We start from the raw sequence: 22,245 nt of genomic DNA on the forward strand, positions 1-22,245 counted from the left end.
GCCACAGCTATGAAGTGGCATCAGAACTTACCTGGTACCAGGATGATTCCACAAATGAACAATTTCCACCCCAGACCTAAAGGAAGCTCCCTCCCTCCCTCCACCCTTCCCTCCCTCCATCTCTTCCCTCCATCTGGAACTGGACAACTGACGAAGCTGAGGGCAGCCGAGTCCCAGAGGCTCTGGCCACATCTGTTGCTAGGGCCATGGTGCCCAGAGCTGGCCTCAGGTCATCAGAGGATGCAAGCCCAACCCAGATAGCCTCTGCGGAGCGGAGGAGCTGTGGTATCAGGCGTGGGGCAGGAAGAGCCTTGAGATCAGAGCTCAGCAAACCCTATTCCTGGGGGAATGCTGTATCAAGGTCCAAGTTTCCTCCAGAAGTTTCCCCTGGCCATCTCTGTTCCACAGATTTCCCACTGGCCCTCCGAAGAGTGCACCCCGTCCTAGGCCTGGGGTCAAAGGTCTGTGTCCCTGGCTCCGTCTGAGACGCTGGGCACTGTGTTCCTCTCTCAGCCTTTCCTCTCTTCAGATGTACAAATCATGGACCGAAAGTCCTACCTCTCTGAGTCCCACCACCCCAGGCCACCAGCAAGCCCTCCCACGGCCACTCTGGTCTCCTCACCGTGAGCTGTTTCGTGGACACGCCACTCTCCAGTGCGGCCCGGTTCATGGCTCGCAGGGTCTCAAAGTCAGGGGCCTCAATGAATACCACATAAGGGACAAATTCAGCTGTCCTCAGGGCCTTCACTGCCTGCAGGGAAAGGAGAGGCAGGGAGCACGTTTCTTCACGCAACGGGAAGATGTGTGGGTGTCAGGGTGGGCGCCCGAGAGACGGCCTGAAGGAGCCTGGGGGAGGGCTCTAGAAAGCTGGAGAAGGGATCTAGGAGGGTTGGATCCCCAGTAATCGCTGAGGAGAACGTGAACACTAGGAGGCACACAGGGGTTGCTGAGGGGAGCAGAGTGTGGGTAGGGGTCCCTGACAAACACCAAAGGGAGACAGACAGTACCTGGGGATTGACATCCAGCACGCACACCTTGCCGGAGGCAACCACGCCGCGGATGGAGTCGATACGCGTGCCGTACAGGTTGCCCTCATACTCGCCGTGTTCCAGGTAGCGCCCGGCACGGATGTCGGCCTCCATCTCCCCACGAGACACAAAGCTGTAGCCCTGCCCTTCCCGTTCCGAGTCCTTGGGCCTCCGGGATGTGTCTGGAGGGGAAGCATGGCTCACTAGTCAGTCGAGCCACGCCCCCTTAAATATGCATAGGTGGGCTCCATGTGGGTTGCATGATCTCAGCCCCGGAGGCACAGCATGCCCTCCATCTCCTCAGAACTCGTGACGCCATACACACCTACCCTCACCTTCACCACTGGTGTGCATGTGCACAAACGCACGCAAGGCACTTGTCTGGGAGGACCTTCAGAGAACAGCTAGCCCAATCCCATGTGCAATGATGGTATCAGAGGCTCAGGAAGGGGGATGAGCATCCCAAAGCCACCCAGCGAGGGTCAAGAAATCTGTGCTTAAAGTTCTTGTTTCTGCCTCCAGGAACCCACCCACCATCACCCACCTTCACCTCCTGCTGTCCCTCCCATCACTTAGATTAAAAGCTCTGTCTGCCATAAGGCCACACACAGTTCAACCCTGTTCCACCGGATCCCAAGGTAGACGCTCACTTTTTTTTCCAAGCCTTTTTGCAAGTAAAACGTGAGCGCAGAAATCCTGAGATAAAGCCAGCCCCTTGACCAGATCCTGAGCCTGCAGTTCCCATCATCCACCCACAGAGGGCGCACACCACACAGCTCTCACCCAAAGGAACCGCCAGTCCTGGTGTCCCTGAAGATGCTCATTCATCCCTGCTCAGTGCTATTTAGCACACCTCCACCACCACCCCTCCTTTCTCTTTGCCCTACACCCATCCACCCTCCCACCTCCCGCTTCACGGCCCCCACTCACAGGGCACTGTGGTACCGTAGCGGTCCGGATCCCACAGAATGAGCTTGTTTTTCAGGCTGCGCCGGCCCACGCCCTGCGCACCAATCAACACCAGGGTTTTCCGGCGGAATGGGGGCATGCGGGCCACCTCCTCATAAATGAGCAGTTCGTGGCGGTCAAACTCTGGGCATAAAGAGATGGCGCTGCTCACCAGGCTGCCCCATGGGGGAGGGAAGGGGCTCTCAGAATGCATCAAGGGTGAAAGTGCTTGAGGCCTGGGAAACGGAGCGATTGAGCAGGCCTAGGAACGAGGCTGGCAGAATCACAGGCAGAGCAGACCCACAGGTCAAGTGTGAGGAAGAGAGATGTGACACATTGGACAACCGGGACAGGAACTCATACCCACCTGCGTTCTTGGTAGTCAAATACATCATTCGCTTCTTTTTCTTTCCTGAAAGGCTGCCACATAGGGTCCCTGGCCACAAGGACAAGTGAGTAAGAAAACTGGGCCACGCCCGGCCTTAAATTGGGGCCTGAGGTGGGGACGGAGGACGGGGGCAGGGTGGAGGGGGGGGGCTCCTACCCGAGGTCGGGGTCAGTTCCAGGTCCCGCTTCACAAACGCTTTCCGCTTTTCCTCCAACAACTGGCTGGGGATGAGCCCAGCGCTGCCCCCTTCAACGTGGCATGCCTGAAACAGCACAGGCCAAAGACCTACCTGGGTAAGAGGACCCTTCCCGGCACCCCGCCTCTTCTGCCCCACTGCCGGACTTGGAGACCCTGTAGGAGTGCCCGGGGCTCACCTGCCACCAATTGGCGTCATCTTGGTTTACAATCTGGAGCAAGTCCCCGGCGTTGAAGCGCAAGCCCGCTTCCTTGCAGGGGATGAGGCTGTCTCGGGCAGGGTCATAATCGAAGTGGCATTTAACAAATACCTGAGCCCAGGGATGTGGGAAGAGTCAAGGGAACGAACAGAGATTGTGTCCACTGGAAGGGTGCCTGGCAGACCGTCCGCCCCTCCCCGCCACTCCCCCTCGCTGGAGGAGTAATGCCCCAGGCCTGCCTACCCCGCCTTCCTGGGACTCCTCTTGGCAATTGGAACGAAGAGATTTAGATTTAGCAATTGAGAAAGTGCCCGAGGCCGGGTCAGGCCCCAGGAAAAAGGAAGCAGATACCCAGGTGGGGTCACTGTCCCCTAACCCTGTATTCTTCCTTCCACCTTCCAGGAGGACAGAGCTCCCAGGGTGCAAAAGCCAAAGAGGAGGCTGAGGTGAACAGCTTCACAATCCACCAATAAGGAAGCAGCTACCAGGGCAGGTACCGATCCCACCTTACACAGGCCTGCAGGGTGAGGTCTTTGTACACACACACACACACACACACACACACACACACACACACACGCGGGTGCAAAGACCACCAAGATCACTTGCCTCTCTTTGCACACTCAGGACACTCAACACGATCGCTTGCACACTCAGGTAGGACTCCCGAGTCATAGAAGCTCACCTATCCCTTGCATATGTGCATGGGTAATGCCCACGCGTTAAGACAAATCAGTGTGTGCTTCTAAGTGCCACCGTCGGAGACTGTGTGGCTGTGACGAGTGCCCTCAGCCTGGAGGTCCTGCTGTCTCTGTGCCTTAGATGAACAGCCTAGCGTGGAACAGCTTCAAGAGACCTGAGAGCCACAGCTAAGAGGCTCGGCCATCTCTTGGGCCTCGAGCTGGGTAGGGTTCAGGGAGACAGGCCCACCTGTCGGGGCAGGTGGGGCTCCTGGTAGCTGGGCAGGATCTTGAGGATGACGCTGCCACTGGCGCTGCGCAAGAGCTCCTGAAGTGCCCGGGGGTCGCTGCCCACCGGCTGCCCGTTCACTTCCTTGATGATGTCCCCCACGTGCAGCAGGCCTTGCTGAGCCACCATGCCCCCGTGCAGAATGCGAGCGATCACCAGCTCACCGCCCTCCACTCGGAATGTCACCCCCTGAGGGATGAAAGGGGTGGGTGGTGAGGCCGCCCTGCTCTCTGTTGTAAAATACTCCCAGGAGTGGCCCTCCCATTCCTGTCCCCGCCCTCTTCCCCACTCAAAAAGTCTCCTATTCTTGTCTCCACTTATAGCCACAGCCTGGAGAGGATTCTGAGGGAGTGTGTGTGTGCGTGCGTGCGTGCGTGCGTGCGTGCGTGCGTGCGTGCGTGCGTACACTCACATTCCTGTTTAGCTCCTAAGTCTATGCAGGTCCTCCCTTGGGCCAACTTGGGCCTAGTCTTCAACTCCTGCCTGCCCCTTCCCCTTTCCCATCGGCGACTCTCTGTCCCCTCTCCCACCAGCCTCTGATGCTCACCAAATGTTCTCCTGCCGTCTTGCGGATGCCCACCATGCGAACCGCATCAGGAGGTACCGGCTGATTGCTGAACGTGGGATCTAGACCAGGGCTGGGGGGTGGTGTCTCATAGGTCTTTGAGGCCACTGAGTCATGTGTCTCCAGGAGGGACTGAAAAGGGACAATGGGGAAATGCCCCGTGCTGGCTTCCCAACTAGGAAATTGCCACACCCACACCCACACCCCACACACATACCCCCCCACACACACACACCCCACACTCACACACACACACCCCACACCACAAACACACACACACACACACACACACACACACACCCCACACCACACACACACACACACACACCCCACACACACACATACCCCCCACACACACACATACCCCCCCACACACACACCACACACACCACACACACCACACACACACACACCCCACACACATACCCCCCACACCCCCACACCCCCACACACACCCCACACACATACCCCCCCCACACACACCCCACACACACATACCCCCCCCCCCCCGCCACACACACACACACACACACACACACCCCACACCACACACACACACACACACACACACACACCCCACACCACACACACACACACACACACACACACACACACACACACACACACACGCACGCGGCAGCCAGCAGCAGGAACCTGGAAGTGAGGCTCCTGCAGGATGCACGCCAGCTCTGCCGCAGTGCTGCTCTGCTCGGCCAGCTGCGCCAGGTCCCGGAGGATCTCCTGCACCAGCTCCAGGTTGTTATCCCGCACGGCCTCCAACTTCGTCTCCTCCAGCCGCTCGTGGGCCTGGGGTGTGGAAGAAGCAGTACAGGTGAGGCCAGTCAGACCCAGGAGTCCTGGGATGCCCCAAAGCCCCCCTCCTCTGTCTCCAAGCCCCTGATCCTTAAACCCCACCCCACCCCCAACATCACTCTAGGTTCCACTTCAACTACGCGAGACACACACACACACAAACACACACACACAAACACACACACACACACGCACACACACACACGCACACACACGTACAAACACACACACATACAAACACACACATACAAACACACACACACAAACACACACACACACACACACACACACACACACACACACACGTACTTTGCTTTCCTTTCTCCAGCAAATGATGATCGAGACCCTATTTACAAGGGCTGGAGAGACGGACCAGAGGACCCGGGTTCAATTCCCGGCACCCACATGGCAGTTCACAACTGTCTGTAACTCCAAGATCAGACACCCTCACACAGACATACATGTAGGCAAAACACCAATGCACATAAAACAAAAATAAATTATTTAAAAAAAAAAGACTCAGATTATGGATGGGACAATCCAAAAGACAGCCTTCTGTTTCCATTCTCTTGACTCACATGCTCACCAAAAATCATCACCCTGTCCCCATCTCTCAAGATAATGTAAGTATATGGGGTCAACATCATGGTCTAATGGGACCTTAGACATCTTGTAGCCCAAGATCAGATGGAGTTCCATGGAGGTAAAGGAACTTTCTCAAGGGCATGGGTCTCTAGGCCCAGTGTTTCTTGTGGGATAGGGGCAAGAAATCAATTCATGGGACCAGAAAAAAAAAATTTTTTTTAATTACCTAAACTAAGAAACAAAATTACAAAATACTTGGTGAAATAGCTCCTGAGTTAAAATGTTTTATGTTCAAGAATAAGGACCTGGCCGGGCGGTGGTGGCGCACGCCTTTAATCCCAGCACTCGGGAGGCAGAGCCAGGCGGATCTCTGTGAGTTCGAGGCCAGCCTGGGCTACCAAGTGAGCTCCAGGAAAGGCGCAAAGCTACGCAGAGAAACCCTGTCTCGAAAAACCAAAAATAAAAAAAATAAAAAAAAAAGAATAAGGACCTGGCTCCAAATCCCTACCATCCATCTAAAAGCTGGGTATAACAGCACACATCTGTAACACCTGTGCTTGGGGTGACCAGGATGGGGAACAACATCACAGGGAGATAAAAAGCCGGCTAGCCAGCTAGTCTAGTTTCAGATTCAGTGAGACACTGTCTCAAAACATACACTTGTCAGTCAAGCTTGTCAACCCGAGTCTGTCCCCCGGAGCCCACATACAGGTGGAAGAAGAGAAACGACTTCACAGAATTGTCCTCTAGCCTCCGTGTGCATGCTGTAGCATGCATGCACACACGCACGCACGCACGCACGCACGCACGCACGCACGCACGCACGCACGCCCACGCGTGCGCATCACGTTTTCTCTGTTGCCATTACTCTCTCTTTGGTTTGTTTGGGGTTTGGGTGGGGTTTGGGGCTTATTGTTTTTTAGAAAGGGCCTTGCTATGTATCCCAGGCTATTCTCAAATTCCAATATTGCTGCCTCGGCCTCCAAGTGCTGAATTACAGGTGTGTGCCACTGCATGCAGCTCCGGCAACCACTTCACTGCTTCGTTTTCTCCAAGGGAAACCCATCCACACCTGGGTCCTGGCAACATGGTCCCATCCGTCCAAGAGCACCCACTTCCGTTTCCATACAGGCTCGCCTACTACTACTTTTCCTAACCCAGGTCGGAACCAGCCACTTCTCCAGGGAACACTGAGTTCTCTGTTAGGTAGCAGGATTCAGAATCCAAGACTGGCTCTCGGTACTTGACGCTCCTTGTGTGCCTTTTGTTTTTAAATTGTATTTTCTTACTGTGGAGTGCGTGAGTGCGTGTGTGTGTGTGTGTGTGTGTGTGTGTGTGTGTGTGTGTGTGTGTGCAAGTCTGCCACAGCACACACGTGGAGGCCAGAGGACAGCTTCATGGAGCTGGTTCTCTCCTCCCACGTTTACATGGTTTCCAGGGATCAAACCATCAGGCTTCCGTGGTCAGCACTTTGACCCCTAAGTCGTCTCACTGGTCTCTGTGCACCGTTTCCTTCGTTGTCAATATTGATAGTTTCCACTAAGATAACTCTACAGAGCCGGGCGGTGGTGGTGTTCACCTTTAGTCTCAGCTCTCGGGAGGCAGAAGCAGGTGGATCTCTGAGTTCAAGGCCAGCCTGGTCTACAGAGTGAGTTCTGGGACAGCCAAGGCAACACAGAGAAACTCTGTCTCAAAGGAAGGAGGGAGGGAGGGAGGGAGGGAGGGAGGGAGGGAGGGAGGGAGGGAGGGAGGGAGGGAGGGAGGGAGGGAAGGAAGAAGGAAGGAAAAGAAAAAAAGATAACTGCACAATCGCCTTTATCTTTCTCCACCCCTCTCCCTCAGTGAGAAGTCATTTCCCAATCACTTCTAAACTTTTTGCTCTGTCCTTCAGATCGACTAAGTGGAAATCAAGATTACCAGAGCTCTCTTTGGTCTTTTTGGGGGGGTGTTTTTGTTTTTTGTTTGTTTTGGGTTTTTTGAAACAAGGTCTTACTATGTAGCCTTGGCTGGCCTGGAACTTACTAAGTAGACCAGGCTGGCCTCGAACTCAAGAGATCCACCTGCCTCTGCCCCAAGTGCTGGGACTAAAGTCATGAGCCATTACGCCCAGCTTGAATTCAATTTTTTTTTTTAATGTAAGCATTTTAGTTTAAGTATTTTATTTATTTATTTATTTATTTATTTATTTATTTATTTATTTATTTATTTTTTTGGTTTTCCAAGACAGGGTTTCTCTGCGTAGCTTTGCGCCTTTCCTGGAGCTCACTTGGTAGCCCAGGCTGGCCTCGAACTCACAGAGATCCGCCTGGCTCTGCCTCCAGAGTGCTGGGATTAAAGGCGTGCACCACTACCGCCCGGCTATAAAATGGAGATATAGTTTAAGTATTATCTTGGTACATTTTTACTGCTATAACCAAAAATAACCTGAGTCTGAGGGCCTGGAATGTATGTCAGTGGCAGAACAACAGATGCTTGGAATGTGCCAGGCCCTGGGTTCAGTCCCCAGCAACACCAAAAGTAACAACATCAACAACAAAACCACCTCGATACAGAGTAACTGAGCAGAAAGTTATTTCTTACAGTCTTGCAGGCCAGGAAGTCAGAGGCCCAAAGGCTTGAAAAGGAGCCATGCTAATTCTCTCCAGCTGCCTATGAGGTTGCTAATCTCAGTGAGAAGAGCTCCACCCTCAAGAGTTAACTGTCCTAAAAGGACACATCTGTTAATACAATCATATTAAGGGTTCTGTGAATTTTAGAGGCGACATGAGTATCCAAATCATGTATCCTGTGCCACAGGGGCTAGTCGGAATACTGTGAGCAAAAGTTACTTGACTTAATACCATTTCTGTACAATCAGCAAAAGTTGGTATCTGGATAGATGCATCCATTTTCCCCTTGACTTTAGGCTATGCTTTTTTCCACTTAATTTTTAATTTGTATGTTGATTTAGCTCAAATTTCAAACCTACACTAAAAAGTAAACTCAAAGTCTCAATTCCATCCCCATCCCCGAACCCTATTTACACTCACACCCAGAAAGAATCATTTCATCATTTTAGGGATTATGCTGTTTCCACAAGACTAACGTGTTATTTCTCCTTTGTTGTGGGATAATCTTTTTGAACACTTCGTGAAGATGTGTCTATGTTTTGCCTTGCCTGCCTAAGGCACCTGATTGGTTTAATAAAGAGCTGAATGGCCAATAGACAAGCAGGAAAGAATAGATGGGACTTCCGGACAGAGAGAGGAACTCAGGGTTAGAATCCGGCACAGTTGGAGACACCAGCGAGACACGGAGGGAGTCGGACATACAGAATGGAGGAGAGGTAAAAAGCCATGTGGTAAAACGTAGATTAATAGAAACAGGTTAAGTTATAAGAGCTAGTTGGGAACAAGCCTAAGCTAAGGCCAAGCTTTTGTAATTAGTAAGTCTCTGTGTCATTATTTGGGGGCTGGCAGTCCAAAGAAACTCTGACAAGAAAGATGAAATACACTCCTTTTTTATTTTGTTTATTTATTTTTGGTTTTTTTTTTTTTTTTTTTTTTTTGAGACAGGGTTTCTCTGTGTAACAGTCCTGTCTGTCCTGGAACTTGCTCTGTAGACCAGGCTGGCCTCAAACTCACAGAGATCAGCCTGCCTCTGCCTCCCAAGTGTTGGGATTAAAGGCGTGTGCCACCACTGCCTGGCACATTTCTTTTCTTTCTTTTTTATTTGTTTGGGTTTTTGGGGTTTTTGTTTGTTTGTTTGTTTGTTTGTTTGAGGCAGGGTTTCTCTGTGTAGCTTTGCGCCTTTCCTGGATCTCACTCTGTAGACCAGGCCGGCCTTGAACTCACAAAGATCTGCCTGGCTCTGCCTCCTGAGTGCTGGGATTAAAGGCGTGCGCCCCCGCCCCCCGCCTTCCCTCCCCCCCCCCCCCCCACCGCCACCGCCACCACCACCGCCCGGCGGGATTTTTATTTTTAGATTTTATTCATTTTTTATTTTATGTGTATCGGTGTTTTGCATGTAAGCATGTCTGTGTACCATGTGCATGCAGTGCCCATAGAGACCAGAAAAGGACGTTGGATCCCCTGGAACTGCAGTTACAGATGGTTTTGAGCTGCCATGTGGGTGCTGGGATCACACCTGGGTCCTCTGGAAGAGCAACCAGTGCTTTTAACTTCTGAGCCATCTTTCCAGCCCTGGTTTTTTGTTTGTTTGTTTTTTGTTATTGCTTGTTTTGTTTTGTTTTATTTGTTTGAGACAGGGTCTCACTATGTAGCCTAGGCTGGCCTGAATTTGCTATGTGAACTCGCAGAGATCCTCCTGCCTCTGCCTCCCAAGTACTGGGATTAAAGACATGTCACGACACCCGGTTGTTATCTGGGTTTCCAACCTAACGCTTCTCTCTAGATACCACCCCACACCACAAATGGAGATTTCCTTCTATTGCTATTACTCTTTTAATGACTGCAAGACTCTACTGCACATCTGGAGCCCTATAACTTACTCAACCAGTCTCTGAATATTTAGGTCGTTTCTAATATTTTGCTGTTGCAATAAGGCTGTGGGAAATAACCATGGCATGGTGCTCTCTATCTGGAGATCCTGCATCCATTGCTAGAAGTCTGGTGGGTCAAGCAGATGTCTTAGATACTGTGGTGCGGCAGCCACCAGCATCACATGTGAAATGTCCCCAAGCTCCTCCCAGTACTAATCAGACTTCTGAATGCCTGCCAGTCACTCCGATGAGAAATGATCTGTCAGCAGGGCTTAATTTGCATTTTGCTTATTATGGGTGCAGCCAAGCATCTCTTCGTATGTTTAAAGACCATCTGTGTATCTTCTTGTGTGAACTGTCTGTTCATGTCTTTTGCCAATTTTTCTATTTGATTTTTTTTTCCTTTTCCCATTTTTAAATGTTCTCTCTATATTGAGAAGATTAGCCCTTTATTTGTGACATCTTTTGCAAATCATTTTCCTCTAGCTTGTCATTTATCTTTGGATTCTGCTTATGGTAGTTTGGCTTTGCAAAAAAATATATATTTATTATGGTTGAACTTATTAATCTTTCATGCATCTGAATTTTGAGGTTGGGAAGGGTTATTCCTATATACAGATCTATTTTCTTCTAGGGTTCACAGTTTCACATTTAGGTCTCTAGTCTGCTTGGAGTTTATTCTGATGTATAGTGTGAATTGTGGATCTACCTTGATAGCTCCAAAAATAACTCTCAGGATGCCTCAATGCTGTTTATTAAAACTGCACAATATGAGGCTGGGAGACGACTGTCCATAAGGTTCCATGCTTTGCAAGTATGAGGACCTGAAGTCAGATGCCCAAGACAAATGTTAAAAGTGGAATCAGAGTGTGTGTCTGTGGTGGGGTGGGAACGAGATACCAGCAGGTGAGGTGGAGATGGGATGGGGAGGTAACCAGAGGATACACAGATCCCTGCAGCTCATTGGCTAGCCAGCCTGGCCAAACTGGTGAGCTTTGGTATCTGGGAGAGACCCTGTCTACAAAAAGGAAGGGCTAGAGAGACCGCTCAGCAGTTGAGCGCACAGGCTGCTCTTGCAGAGGACCCTGGTTTGGTTCCCAGCATCTACATTGTGGCTCATGACTGCTTCTAAATCGTTTCAGGAAGTCCAGCGCTTTCTTCTTCCAGCTCCTTGAGCACCAGGTACGAACATGTTGCATGTACATATATGCAGGGACTCACACACATACATAAACTAAAAATAAATGCATCTTTAAAAATGCATTTTTTTTTTTAAAGATTTATTTATTATGTACACAGAAGAGGGTACCAGGTCTCATTACAGATGGTTGTGAGCCACCACGTGGTTGCTGGGAATTGAACTCAGGACCTCTGGAAGAGCAGTCGGTGCTCCTAACCTCTGAGCCATCTCTCCAGCCCCAAAAATGCATTTTTTTTTAATGGAGAAAGATCAAGACCAGACAGACATAAAACATCCACCTCTGGCCCTCACACCCACACTCACACATACACCAGCCAGGCAGTGGTGGCACATGCCTTTAATCCCAGCACTTTGGTAGGCAGAGGCAGGTGGATCTCTGTGAGTTCAAGGCCAGCCTAGTCTATATAGCTAGTTCTAGGATAGCCAAGGCTACATAAAGAAACCCTGTCTCAAAAAAACAACAAAAAAGTACACACACACAAACAGGATAATATACATATAACACATAAGTTATTGTTTTATTTTTCAACATGTGATAATAGTAGTGTTATTACTTTAAAAAAAACTTCAGCTAGGTATGTGGGCACACGCCTTTTATCCCAGCACTCAGGAGGCAGAAGCAGGTGGATCTTTGAGTTCGAGGCCAGCCTGTTCTACAGAGTAAGTTCCAAGGCAGCCAGAACTACACAGAGAAACCCTGTCCAGAGAGAGAGAGAGAGGAAGGAAGGGAGGGAGGGAGGGAGGGAGGATGGAAGGGAGGGAGGGAGGAAAGGAGGGAGGGAGGGAGGTATTCCTTATCCTTGATATGCATACTGAGATAAAGTTGATTACACCTGAGATTCGCTTCCGGAGAGAGGGAAGCAGGTGGAGGTGTGGATGAAGCCAAATTGTAAATTACCTCATACTGAAGTGAGCTGAGAGATGGCTCTGGGTACATTTTTTGTTTTAATTCCACAATGTCTTTTAAGCCCACAAGACAGGGGAAGTTTTGTTTGGTTGTTTTGGGGGTGAGGCTCCCAACATGTCACCATGCTGGTCTTCAACTCTCCCCCTCCCCCCTCAGTCCCCTAAATCCTGGGATTACAGGCATGCATGAGCCAGCCACCAAACCCAGCTTCAGACAAGGAGATTTTAATTGTTTTTATTACATTTACTTATTGTATTACATTTTACTTATTGAGGGGAGCATGCACAGAGTGCATGTAGAGGCCAGAGGACAATTTGCTGGAGTCAGTCTTCTGAAATGAGACCTTAATAACATCTCATAAACATATAACGAGGAGTGAAGTGGACAGACAAAATGCCTGACATACAGCAGGCCTCTTCCCTTTCTCTTTCCCAAACAGGACAGCGAACAGCACCCAACATGACCACCTAAACTGTCCATCTTCCTCTTGGCTTGGCAATGTTCCTGTTAAGGGGGACTAGGCCATGGATGGGACACAAGAGTCATATTCAGGGACAGAAACAAGCCTGTAAGGGGTGGACACCCCCAGAGCACAGTCCATGTAGCCTGAGAAGAGACAGAAGCTTGCCTGGCTCTGGATCACGTCTGTGCCCAAGGCATGCTGGAAATATGAGTCACAAGAAAGAACAAAGGCATGGGGGCACCAGGAATGGGGGCACCAGGAATGGGGGCACCAGGAATGTGAGCACCAGGAATGTGAGCACCAGGAATGTGAGCACCAGGAATGTGAGCACCAGGAATGGGGGCACCAGGAATGGGAGCACCAGGAATGGGGGCACCAGGAATGGGAGCACCAGGAATGGGGGCACCAGGAATGGGGGCACCGGGAATGGGGGCACCGGGAATGGGGGCACCAGGAATGGGGGCACTGCGGCCCAAGCGCAGCTCTTTGGCTAATGGGGTCCAGCTCTGACCTGGGTATCTGGCTTGGGCACCTGAGAAGTTGCTCCTTTGGGCTTTGGCATCCTCTGGATGTGAAGAATTTTCTTTCTTTCTCCCCCGCTACCCCCCCTCCCAGAGGTACCTGTCCTGGATCTCACTCTATAGACCAGGCTGGCCTCAAACTCAAAGAGATCTGCCTGGCTCGGCCTCCCGAGTGCTGGCATTAAAGGACTGCGCCACCACCGCCAGGCTGAGAAATTTTCTTGGTTAGATCATTTGAGGTGGAAAGGCCCACCCTCAGTCTGGACCACACCTCCTGGTGGCAGCCCATAGAAAAGGATATGGGAGAAAGAAGCCTTCACCTTTTTGCCTGCTTGCCCTCACTCTTGCTGGCAAGTCCATCTACTCTGTTGCTGAGGCATTCCTTCGCTGGTGTTAGACTCTGCTTCTTCAGGATTCCAATGCAGACCCAAGACCAGCAGCTCTTTAGGAATTCCCTAGGACTCCAGCACCAGATTGCAGTGGCTGAGATATCCAGTCTCATGGATTGAACTACTGGAGTCTTGAACTTTTCCATCAGGAGACAGTTATTGTTGGACTACCCACCATAGCATGTAAGCCACTCTAATAAATAATGTGTGTGTGTGTGTGTGTGTGTGTGTGTGTGTGTGTGTGTGTGTGATGTATATATTCCATTCATTCTACCAGTTTTGTTCCTTTAGAGAGCTCTGACTAATACAATAGCCCCTGACCCCATCAAAGGCTGCTCCATCTCTATTCTTATGGCTTCTGCCTGGAATCTTACCCATGGGCAGTCCCAAGCTCAGCCTCCACAGCCCAGAGAAAACTCTGAATATGGAACCATGAAATACAAAGCAAACATTTGGAAGGGCTGAAAAACAGCTGGATCACCAGTGCTGAACACCTCAGCCTCCATCACAATTGCCAACTTCTGGAGGCCTTAGGAACTCAGTTGCCTTCACAATGCTGAGTTTATAATATGTTTTCATAATTGGTTTATGCAGTGGCTTGGAAGTTAATTGATGATATTCTCTATCTAAACTCAGGCCCCACCTACCACATCTCCATTGCCTGCATTCATGATTCCCTAGCTTCCTGTGTAAGTTTTATTACAGCTGTATGGATTCTACACAGTCCTAAAGTGAATATAATTTGTAGCTATTTTTACCTTAAAAAAAAGAGAGAGAATCATGTTATATACGTAAAATCCTAGGGGCCTGGTTTGGGGTTTTGTTTTATTTTGTTTACACTTTATTATGAAAATTTACTTACTGAGTGAAATTTTACCTGCTACTTTTCACTCAGTATTATTTTACTAGGAATTTTTTTTGTCCTCGTTTTTTTTTTTTTTTTTTTTTTTTTTTTTCAAGACAGGGTTTCTCCATGTAGCCTTGGCTGTCCTGGAACTCGCTCTGAAGACCAGGCTGGCTTCAAACTCACAGAGATCCACCTGCCCCTGCCTCCCAAGTGCTGGGATTAAGGGTGTGTGCCACCACCGCCTGGCTAGGAATGATTTTTAAACTTTATATCTATTAGTAGTTTGCCTTCATGTCTGTATTCGCACCGTGTTTGTGCCTGGTGCCGACGGCAGCCAGATAAGTTTTGAGTAGCCTGCAACTGGAGTTACATGTGGTTGTGAACTGTCGTCATATGGGTTCTAGGAACAAAACCAGGGTCCTCTACAAGAGCAGCAGGTGCTCTTAACTGCTGAGCCATCTCTCCAACCCCCAAAAGATTTTCTGTAGAAGTGATTGATGTACACACAATTATTAGAGGCACTGGACCCAGGACCCGGGAGAGCGATTTGAATGTCCATGGTAACCGCATGTATCATTTTGATGTCAAAATCATCCTCAACATGGCCTGGGATGTAGCTCAGCTGGTAGAGCTTGCCTAGTGTGAAGGAATCCATGGGGACCCCTAGCATAATGTAACAAGGCACAGTGGTGCATGCTTCTGATCCCAGCACTGGGGAAGTTGAAGCAGGAATTCAGAGTCATCCTCTGCCACATAGTGAGTTCAAGGCCAGCCTAAGCTACATAAGACTCACACACACCCTCAATGCAGGGTCCAGAAACTGGGGCCAGGGACATGGCCAGCTGACAGGAGAGGAGTTACTAGTAGCCTGGTTCTGCCAACTCCTGAGGCAGAGCCAACAGTGGGCTGCAACCACAGACCCACCACAGCCAGCTCCCTGGCAAACTCCTCCTCCCTCTCACTCCAAGTGTTCTGATCTCGGCAAAGGACGGAATTCTCCTTTGAACTCTGGGCTGATAATTAAACTCAGGAACTGAAGCAAGTGCCAGAGAGCAGTGTTCCAGAACTCTTCAATCAGGGTTTAGCAACGGTGACTTACTTGCTTTGGCGACTGGGACATTAGCAAATGTCATGCAAGCAGTCAGAGACTGGACAGCGTCTATGATCTGGAATCTGTCTTCCCTTGATGGAGAAACCACTGTGTGGGGAGGACGGGGCCACCCTCCTACAGGCTGAGAAACTGTAGGAGAGAGTTCCAGTCACCTCAGGCATGGCAGCCTGTTGAGCTGAGAGAGGAGTCGTGGGTGAGGCCATCTTAGACCACCCAGCTCATGCAGGTGAGCAAGCCCAGCCCAGAAAAGCCAGCCAACCTACCCACAAAACCACGAAAATTTAACCAGAGCACATTGCAGTTTGGGATGTAGCAAAGGCTAACTGGTTTGCTGAGATCCCCAATGCCACGCCTTCCCCTTACCACACGCCCTTGTCAAGGCTCCAATCTTATCGGCTTCCCTGTACCTTCACTGTTCTAGAGCCCCCGCTTGTTCAACCAGCTCATCCACGGCAGCCTAACCACAGGATGAAGCCTTCTGAGGAACGTCAGGCTTATGGCCAACACCATACCAAAGGAACACTTCCACGTCCATAACCACCACCACATCGGTTTGACTCTCCTACCAAACCGGTGACACTCTCCTCACTTCTCAGAAGAAACAACCGATGTCCACAAAGATCAACAGATGTACTACTACACCATAGGGTTTGAACCTGAAATGCCTCCCATGGGCTCATATTTTTGAAAGCTTGTCCCCTCGCTGGTGGCACTACTTAAGAGGAGGTAGACCTACCTATCTGACAGAAGCAAGGCACTAGGGAACCGTCCATTGAAAGTTACAGCTCAGCCCCTAGTTCCAGCTGCGCTCTGGTCCCTGGTCCTCAGTGACGTGATGAAGCTCCACCACACGCTCTCCCTGCCCTCAGGAAGTCTGCCATGCCTTCCCTGCCGGGATGGACTGCCCTGAAACTGTGATTCAGAACAAACGCTTTCTCCTTTTAGCTATTGTGACCCCCAAAAAGCCAGTCATGGGGTCTTCTGATTTCAGCCACTGCTCTCTGTACTTCGTCGAGTGGAGTAGCTCAAATACCGTTTTCCCATGCCTCCCTGCAGGCAGGTGAGGCTGCTGTTAGCAACTTGACTGGTTTCTAAATACCATTCGCCTTGGATTTCTCACCTTGGTGTTGGCTGCCATTGGAACACCTGTCGCTGGATCCATGTCAGCCCTCCCAGATGTCAGCCCTCCCAGATGTCAGCCCGCCCAGATGTCAGCCACCTGCTATCTACAGCCAACCCTTGGACTCATGAGCTGCCTGCCAAGCTTGCCCTCAGAACTTCTAATTCCCCGGGTTTGCTCCCTCAGGTACCCCATCCTTGGCCCCAGCTCTACCCATCCCAGACCCTCCCACATGTCTGTCATAGCTTCAGAGACAAGAGTCAAGTCCAACTCCTCAAAGTCAAAGGAAGGAGACAGATTACTAACTACTACAAACAGTTCAACCCGAATCCATTAGGAGCTCTGGGCTACTTCTTCAGGAGAACCAAGATTTTGCAGCTGGATCTTTAATCAAAGTATTTTGTCAATTGATTCACAAATTCATCTATGGCTATATAATCATTGAAACTGGTAAGAAGTGGGTCCCATTGTCCAAAGCAAGCCCATGATGGAAAGTAAAGAGAAGGGCTGTGTTGACTTTTGATGAGCAGTGGCCTTCCACAGGATCACCCACACAGAGGTAGGAGAGGTTTACTATTCTGAAGTCCTTCTGGGAGATTCCTTCCCTGTTTGTTTCAGAACCAGATGAGAGAAGTCACTGGATGCCCTTAGCACACTATCCTCTCAGGTGAGGTGAGCCTCAGAGTTGAACAAATATCCTCGATATCTTTTGTAGTGTTCTCTGCATTGAGAATCATGCCCAGGGTTTTCTGGAAGGACAATCTGACCTGCTTATGCTCCAAACATTTCTAGAGGGAGGACTCTCTTTCAGTCTGATTCAGTACATTGGTAACTTATCAACTAGGCTGTATGTGGGCCTCTGGGACTGAGGTATTGTGAGACCCAGTAAGAGGAAGTCAGACTTGGGTGCTATCGGAAGAAGAAACTATCTCCGGTTCATCTGCTGTTATTCTTGGTGCCATACCTGGTGCATGCTGGGTATCCAGTAGATAGCTGTTGAATAGATGAGTGAAAAAATGAATGAGGGAGGGAATGAATGAATGAAGGAGGGAATGAATGAGTGACAGAGCCAGCAATCCCTCTCTGGAGATCTGTCAAGTGCTTGGGCAAGGCCATCAGGGAATGAGTGTTACTGAGGGAAGTCACACTTTGAAGGAAGCTGAGTACCACCCAGCCCTGAACCTGTGACCCACAGAAGATGTAGCCTGACCCATACAACCCTGAATCCAGCTTTGGAAGGTTACAGACGCTGCAGCCAAAACTTCACACGTTCAGCACTTCCATTGCCAAGTCCACCCTGGAGAAACCCCCACATTTGTGCAGAAACAAAAGGACATAAGAACACCCTCAACAGTGCTGTCCTTTAATGCCGAATGTGTTTATTGAAGGAAGGAAGAGGTCCTAAATACAGGCTTACAGCGCAATGGGAGAACCCCGGAGGGCAGAAGTTCGCTACAGATGTTTTACAATCTTGCATCTAAGCTGTTAACGCGCATTATGCAGGACACACAGACAAGGAACTTCCCTTAAGCATTCAGGAGGGTGGAACCCAGCAGGGAATTAGCAAAGGGAGGATATCAAGGTCAAGGTCAGCAAGCAAGGCAACAGTTACCCAAAATGGGGGCCAGGGCCCTACAGGTCCCCCTTTTACTAAAAAATGAGCTTCTGATTTAGGTTGCGTGGGACGTCAGCAGGTCACCTTACCTGTCATGGAGACACCTGCCCAGGCCACACAGGTGCTCTGTCTTAGGTTGGTGAGCACCCCCCAAGCATTACCCGTCTCTGAATATTCATTATCATACAGGCTCAATTGTGTGTGAGCTGCAGAGTTAACTGCTGCCAAAGATCTCAAAGTGGCACTGGGCTTGCAATCTGTGTGTTTGACACAGAAAAGACCAACAGAGGTCCTATCCCACCCATAGCCAGTAGGCTAAAGGCAACTGAGCCATTCCCTTTCTTAACGAGCCTTACTGCAAATTGGAGTCCTTATAAGATGGTATCCCAAAAGCCAATGGAACTTGAGTTTATAAATTTATAATTTTCAAAACCAATCGAAATGTATATAACTATTGAATTAAATTTATCATGCCCAATAGAATAATAGATTAACTAACTGTGGTAGCTACTTTTGCTGCCAGGGTCTCCACTGTGCTAGCTGTAGTAAGCAATTATAAAATGGTAATCCCAGAAACAGTAGCAGTGGTGGCCGCCACTGCTATAACAGCAACAACGGCAGCAGCAATGTCAAATTCTCTTCTGGAGCATGTGAACATCCACTGGCATGGATACAACTCCAGGAACACGAACCGCCAAGGCCCATTTTTCTTGATCCCAGAACAACTTAAGCTGGCAGCTCTTCTGGAGAATCCAAAAGCATGACTACAGTTCCTAGGTTTATGTTAATGCTTGCCAAGACTCTCACCATCTTTATTCATACTTAGATCAATAACTTTACTCCCTACATGAACTAAAAATTTCAAAGGCAGAAGCAGATTATACTATCATTCCATTTATGGGAAATTTAAAGGCATGTACAACAAGGACATATTATTAGTGGCTAAGCCCATGTACAGACAAGGATAGCAAGTATTCTGGGAAATGACATCACCAGTGTTTACTCTTGGGAAAGGACAGCAGTAGAAATGAGGAAGAGGGGGGAGCAAATTGTAACAAACAACATTTTTATTTCCTCAAAGGAACGAGTAAGAGAGGGCCCAGCTAAGAGCACTTCTTGCTTCTGCCGAGGCAAGTTCAGTTCCCAGCACCTACATCAAATGGTTCACAACGCCCTATAACTCCAGCTCCAGGTGATCTAAGGCCCTCTTCTGCGTCTGTGGATACCCATACATATGTAGCATATATTCACACAAACAGACACACATACACATTATATATATATGGTTTAAAAAGAAAGCAGAAAAGCCAAAATAAGTAGTCTCAGTACTAACATTATGGAAATGGGTGTTTGGTGCATGATTACATTATTTTCTTCAATCTTTTTTTTTTTTTTTTTTTGGTTTTTCGAGACAGGGTTTCTCTGTGTAGCTTTGCGCCTTTCCTGGAGCTCACTTGGTAGACCAGGCTGGCCTCGAACTCATAGAGATCCGCCTGGCTCTGCCTCCCAAGTGCTGGGATTAAAGGCGTGCGCCACCACCGCCCGGCCTTCAATCTTTTCTATTTATCCACTCAGCAAATATTCAGTAAAAACCAATTATGCACCAAACCCTGTTTTAGGCTCTGAAGACACAGTGGTCACACAGGCAGACAAACCTTCCTGCCCGCCTGGAGCTTATGTGCTCAACATTTGAAACACCAATAATTCCTCCCTCCTCTTCTAAGAGACAGGGTCTCACTGTGTTGCCCAGGCTTGCCCTGCACTGAGCTCAAGCAATCTTCCTGCCTCAGTCTCCAGAGTAGCTAGCAATACAGGCATGCATGGTTTCTTGCTTTAAAAAAAAAAAGTTATCTTCAATGTCCAAGGAATGCAAAAAGCAACCTGCCTTTCTCCTGTTCCCTCCAATCACGTTTTCTCTTCCCCAGAATTTCTTAGACCTTTTAATCATCTGCTCTTTTTTGTGTTTTGTTTGTTTGTTTTTCTTTGCTTTGAGTGTTTTCTTTTTGTGGTTTCTGGAGACAGTATTTCATGCAGCTCAGACTGACCTCCAACTCTCTGAGGCTGACCTTGAACTCCTACTGCTCAGGCCTCTACATCCCAAGCGCTGGGATTAAAGGGATGTGTCATCATGTCTGGGTCTTGTTTTGTTCTTTACAGGGCTTTACTATGTCGCCCAAGCTATGGAACTCATAGTTCTCCTGCCTCAGCTTCCTATGCACACAGGCAATAACATATGCCTGGTGTGTCCCTGGAACACAGCATCTCTCTCCCTCCCTCCAAGAGGACCTAATTGCCTCCACACACTACACCAAGGCTACCACCACCCTATGAGAGGGTCCCCACAAAGCCCTACAGGAAACCTACCACCTGAGGCTGGAGAGATGGCTCAGTTGGCAAAACGTTTGCTGTACAAGCATAAGGTCCTAAGCTTGGATCTCCAGCACCCTGGTAAATGCCAGGCCGTGCAGGTTCCCTGGGTTTGCTATTCAGCCAGTCTACCCAATTGGTGACCTCCAAGATCAATGAGAAATTCTGTCTCAAAAAATCGGGTAGAAAAATGATTGAGGAAGACACCCAACTTCATTCCCTTGGTTACACACACACACACACACACACACACACACACACACACACACACACACAAAGAAAAGACAAAAGAAAACCCACCACCTCTCTGTCCTTCCTCTCTGTCCTATAATCTCCCCACCATTCACTTGTGAAGACCCTGTTGACTGCCTTGGTCTCATTCCCCTATCACTTGCCATTGCCTAGGATTCCCAAGTAGCCATGCCCACCCTCACTATAGCCTTCCCCTCCAGGGCCTCTTTTTTGGTTTTTCGGGGTTTTTTTTTTTGTTTGTTCGTTTTGGTTTTTTTGTTTAGTTGGTTTTTTGTTTTTGTTTTTCGAGACAGAGTTTTTCTGTGTAGCTTTGGTGCCTGTCCTGGATCTTGCTCTGTAGACCAGGATGGCCTGGAACTCACAGAGATCCGCCTGCCTCTGCCTCCCCAGTGCTGGGACTAAAGGCGTGCGCCACCACCGCCCAGCTCCTCCAGGACCTCTTTAATGCCCCTGAACAACAGATTCATCTGTAGCAGCCACACCCTGTATGGCCATGCCAACCCCCAGAACTGCCTGCCCTCCTAGGAAATATTTCACTTCCTACCTCCCTTTCTGACCTTGGCCTTCTCTGCCATCTCCACACCCCCCCACAACTCCCCAACTATTGTGCACCCTCAGAGAAATCCCCAACCTTGACCTGGGTTTTCTCCCTGCCTCTTGGTTTCCTCCCAGCCTGGGCCCCAGAAGTCATGCTATCCAAGTTAGTCTCAGCCTTCATTCATGGATCCACCTACACTCGGGGGGCCTGGATCAAAGGCACCTTCTTTTTCCTCTTTGTCTAGGGATCGAGTCATCATCCCACCCTGGGAAATCAGTGCCTGCCATGGACTGTCTGGGTCCCTCCCTGTTCACTAGATTCTCTCCAGTGACTGGTCAAACTTGGCTTCGGATCCCCTGCTCAAGCCTGGACCCTTGAATCACAGGAAAGGAATGCCTGCCTTTACTCAGAGTTCCCAGTGATCAGGCTGACTTCCCAGCATGCCCAGCCTTGCCTCCAGCCCAGCCCAGGAGCACCTCCTTCCCCACAAGAGAAGATGCTCTCCCTAACTATTGTGCCCTCTCTGCTAAAGTCAACACCAGCCTCCTCTGCTTATGGTGGAACCTTGGGTACCCCACTATGTCCCACCCCATGCCATCTCAGCACCAGGCTCCTCTTAGCTCTGACTACCACATGGTCTTTAGCTGGTCTCTGAAATCCTTCATGCGATCCTCCGTGTGGCTGCCAGAGGGGGAGTTCCTGTCACTGTCCCTTCTGGCCTAAAATGTACAAAGCTTGCTTGA

The 22,245-nt window shown here is 49.6% G+C and overlaps 1 protein-coding gene across 8 annotated transcripts in view; it reads right to left on the bottom strand.

Moving 5' to 3' along the window:
- Positions 1-22,245, bottom strand: part of Mpp2 (MAGUK p55 scaffold protein 2) — a 33,513-nt gene that overhangs the window by 2,813 nt on the left and 8,455 nt on the right. For all 8 annotated transcript variants that reach the window (XM_076543412.1, XM_042282880.2, XM_042282883.2 and 5 more), the window contains 9 exons: positions 4,948-5,100; positions 4,276-4,425; positions 3,690-3,917; positions 2,739-2,870; positions 2,521-2,626; positions 2,344-2,412; positions 1,959-2,120; positions 1,008-1,210; positions 623-751 (listed from right to left, as the gene is read on the bottom strand). In XM_076543412.1, the coding sequence (XP_076399527.1) occupies positions 623-751; positions 1,008-1,210; positions 1,959-2,120; positions 2,344-2,412; positions 2,521-2,626; positions 2,739-2,870; positions 3,690-3,917; positions 4,276-4,311 (1,065 nt within the window). In that variant the 5' untranslated portion in view covers positions 4,312-4,425; positions 4,948-5,100. The remainder of the gene's footprint in view (positions 1-622; positions 752-1,007; positions 1,211-1,958; positions 2,121-2,343; positions 2,413-2,520; positions 2,627-2,738; positions 2,871-3,689; positions 3,918-4,275; positions 4,426-4,947; positions 5,101-22,245) is intronic.

Source organism: Peromyscus maniculatus, chromosome 8 (genome assembly GCF_049852395.1).
Source record: "Peromyscus maniculatus bairdii isolate BWxNUB_F1_BW_parent chromosome 8, HU_Pman_BW_mat_3.1, whole genome shotgun sequence".
NCBI lineage: Eukaryota > Metazoa > Chordata > Mammalia > Rodentia > Cricetidae > Peromyscus > Peromyscus maniculatus.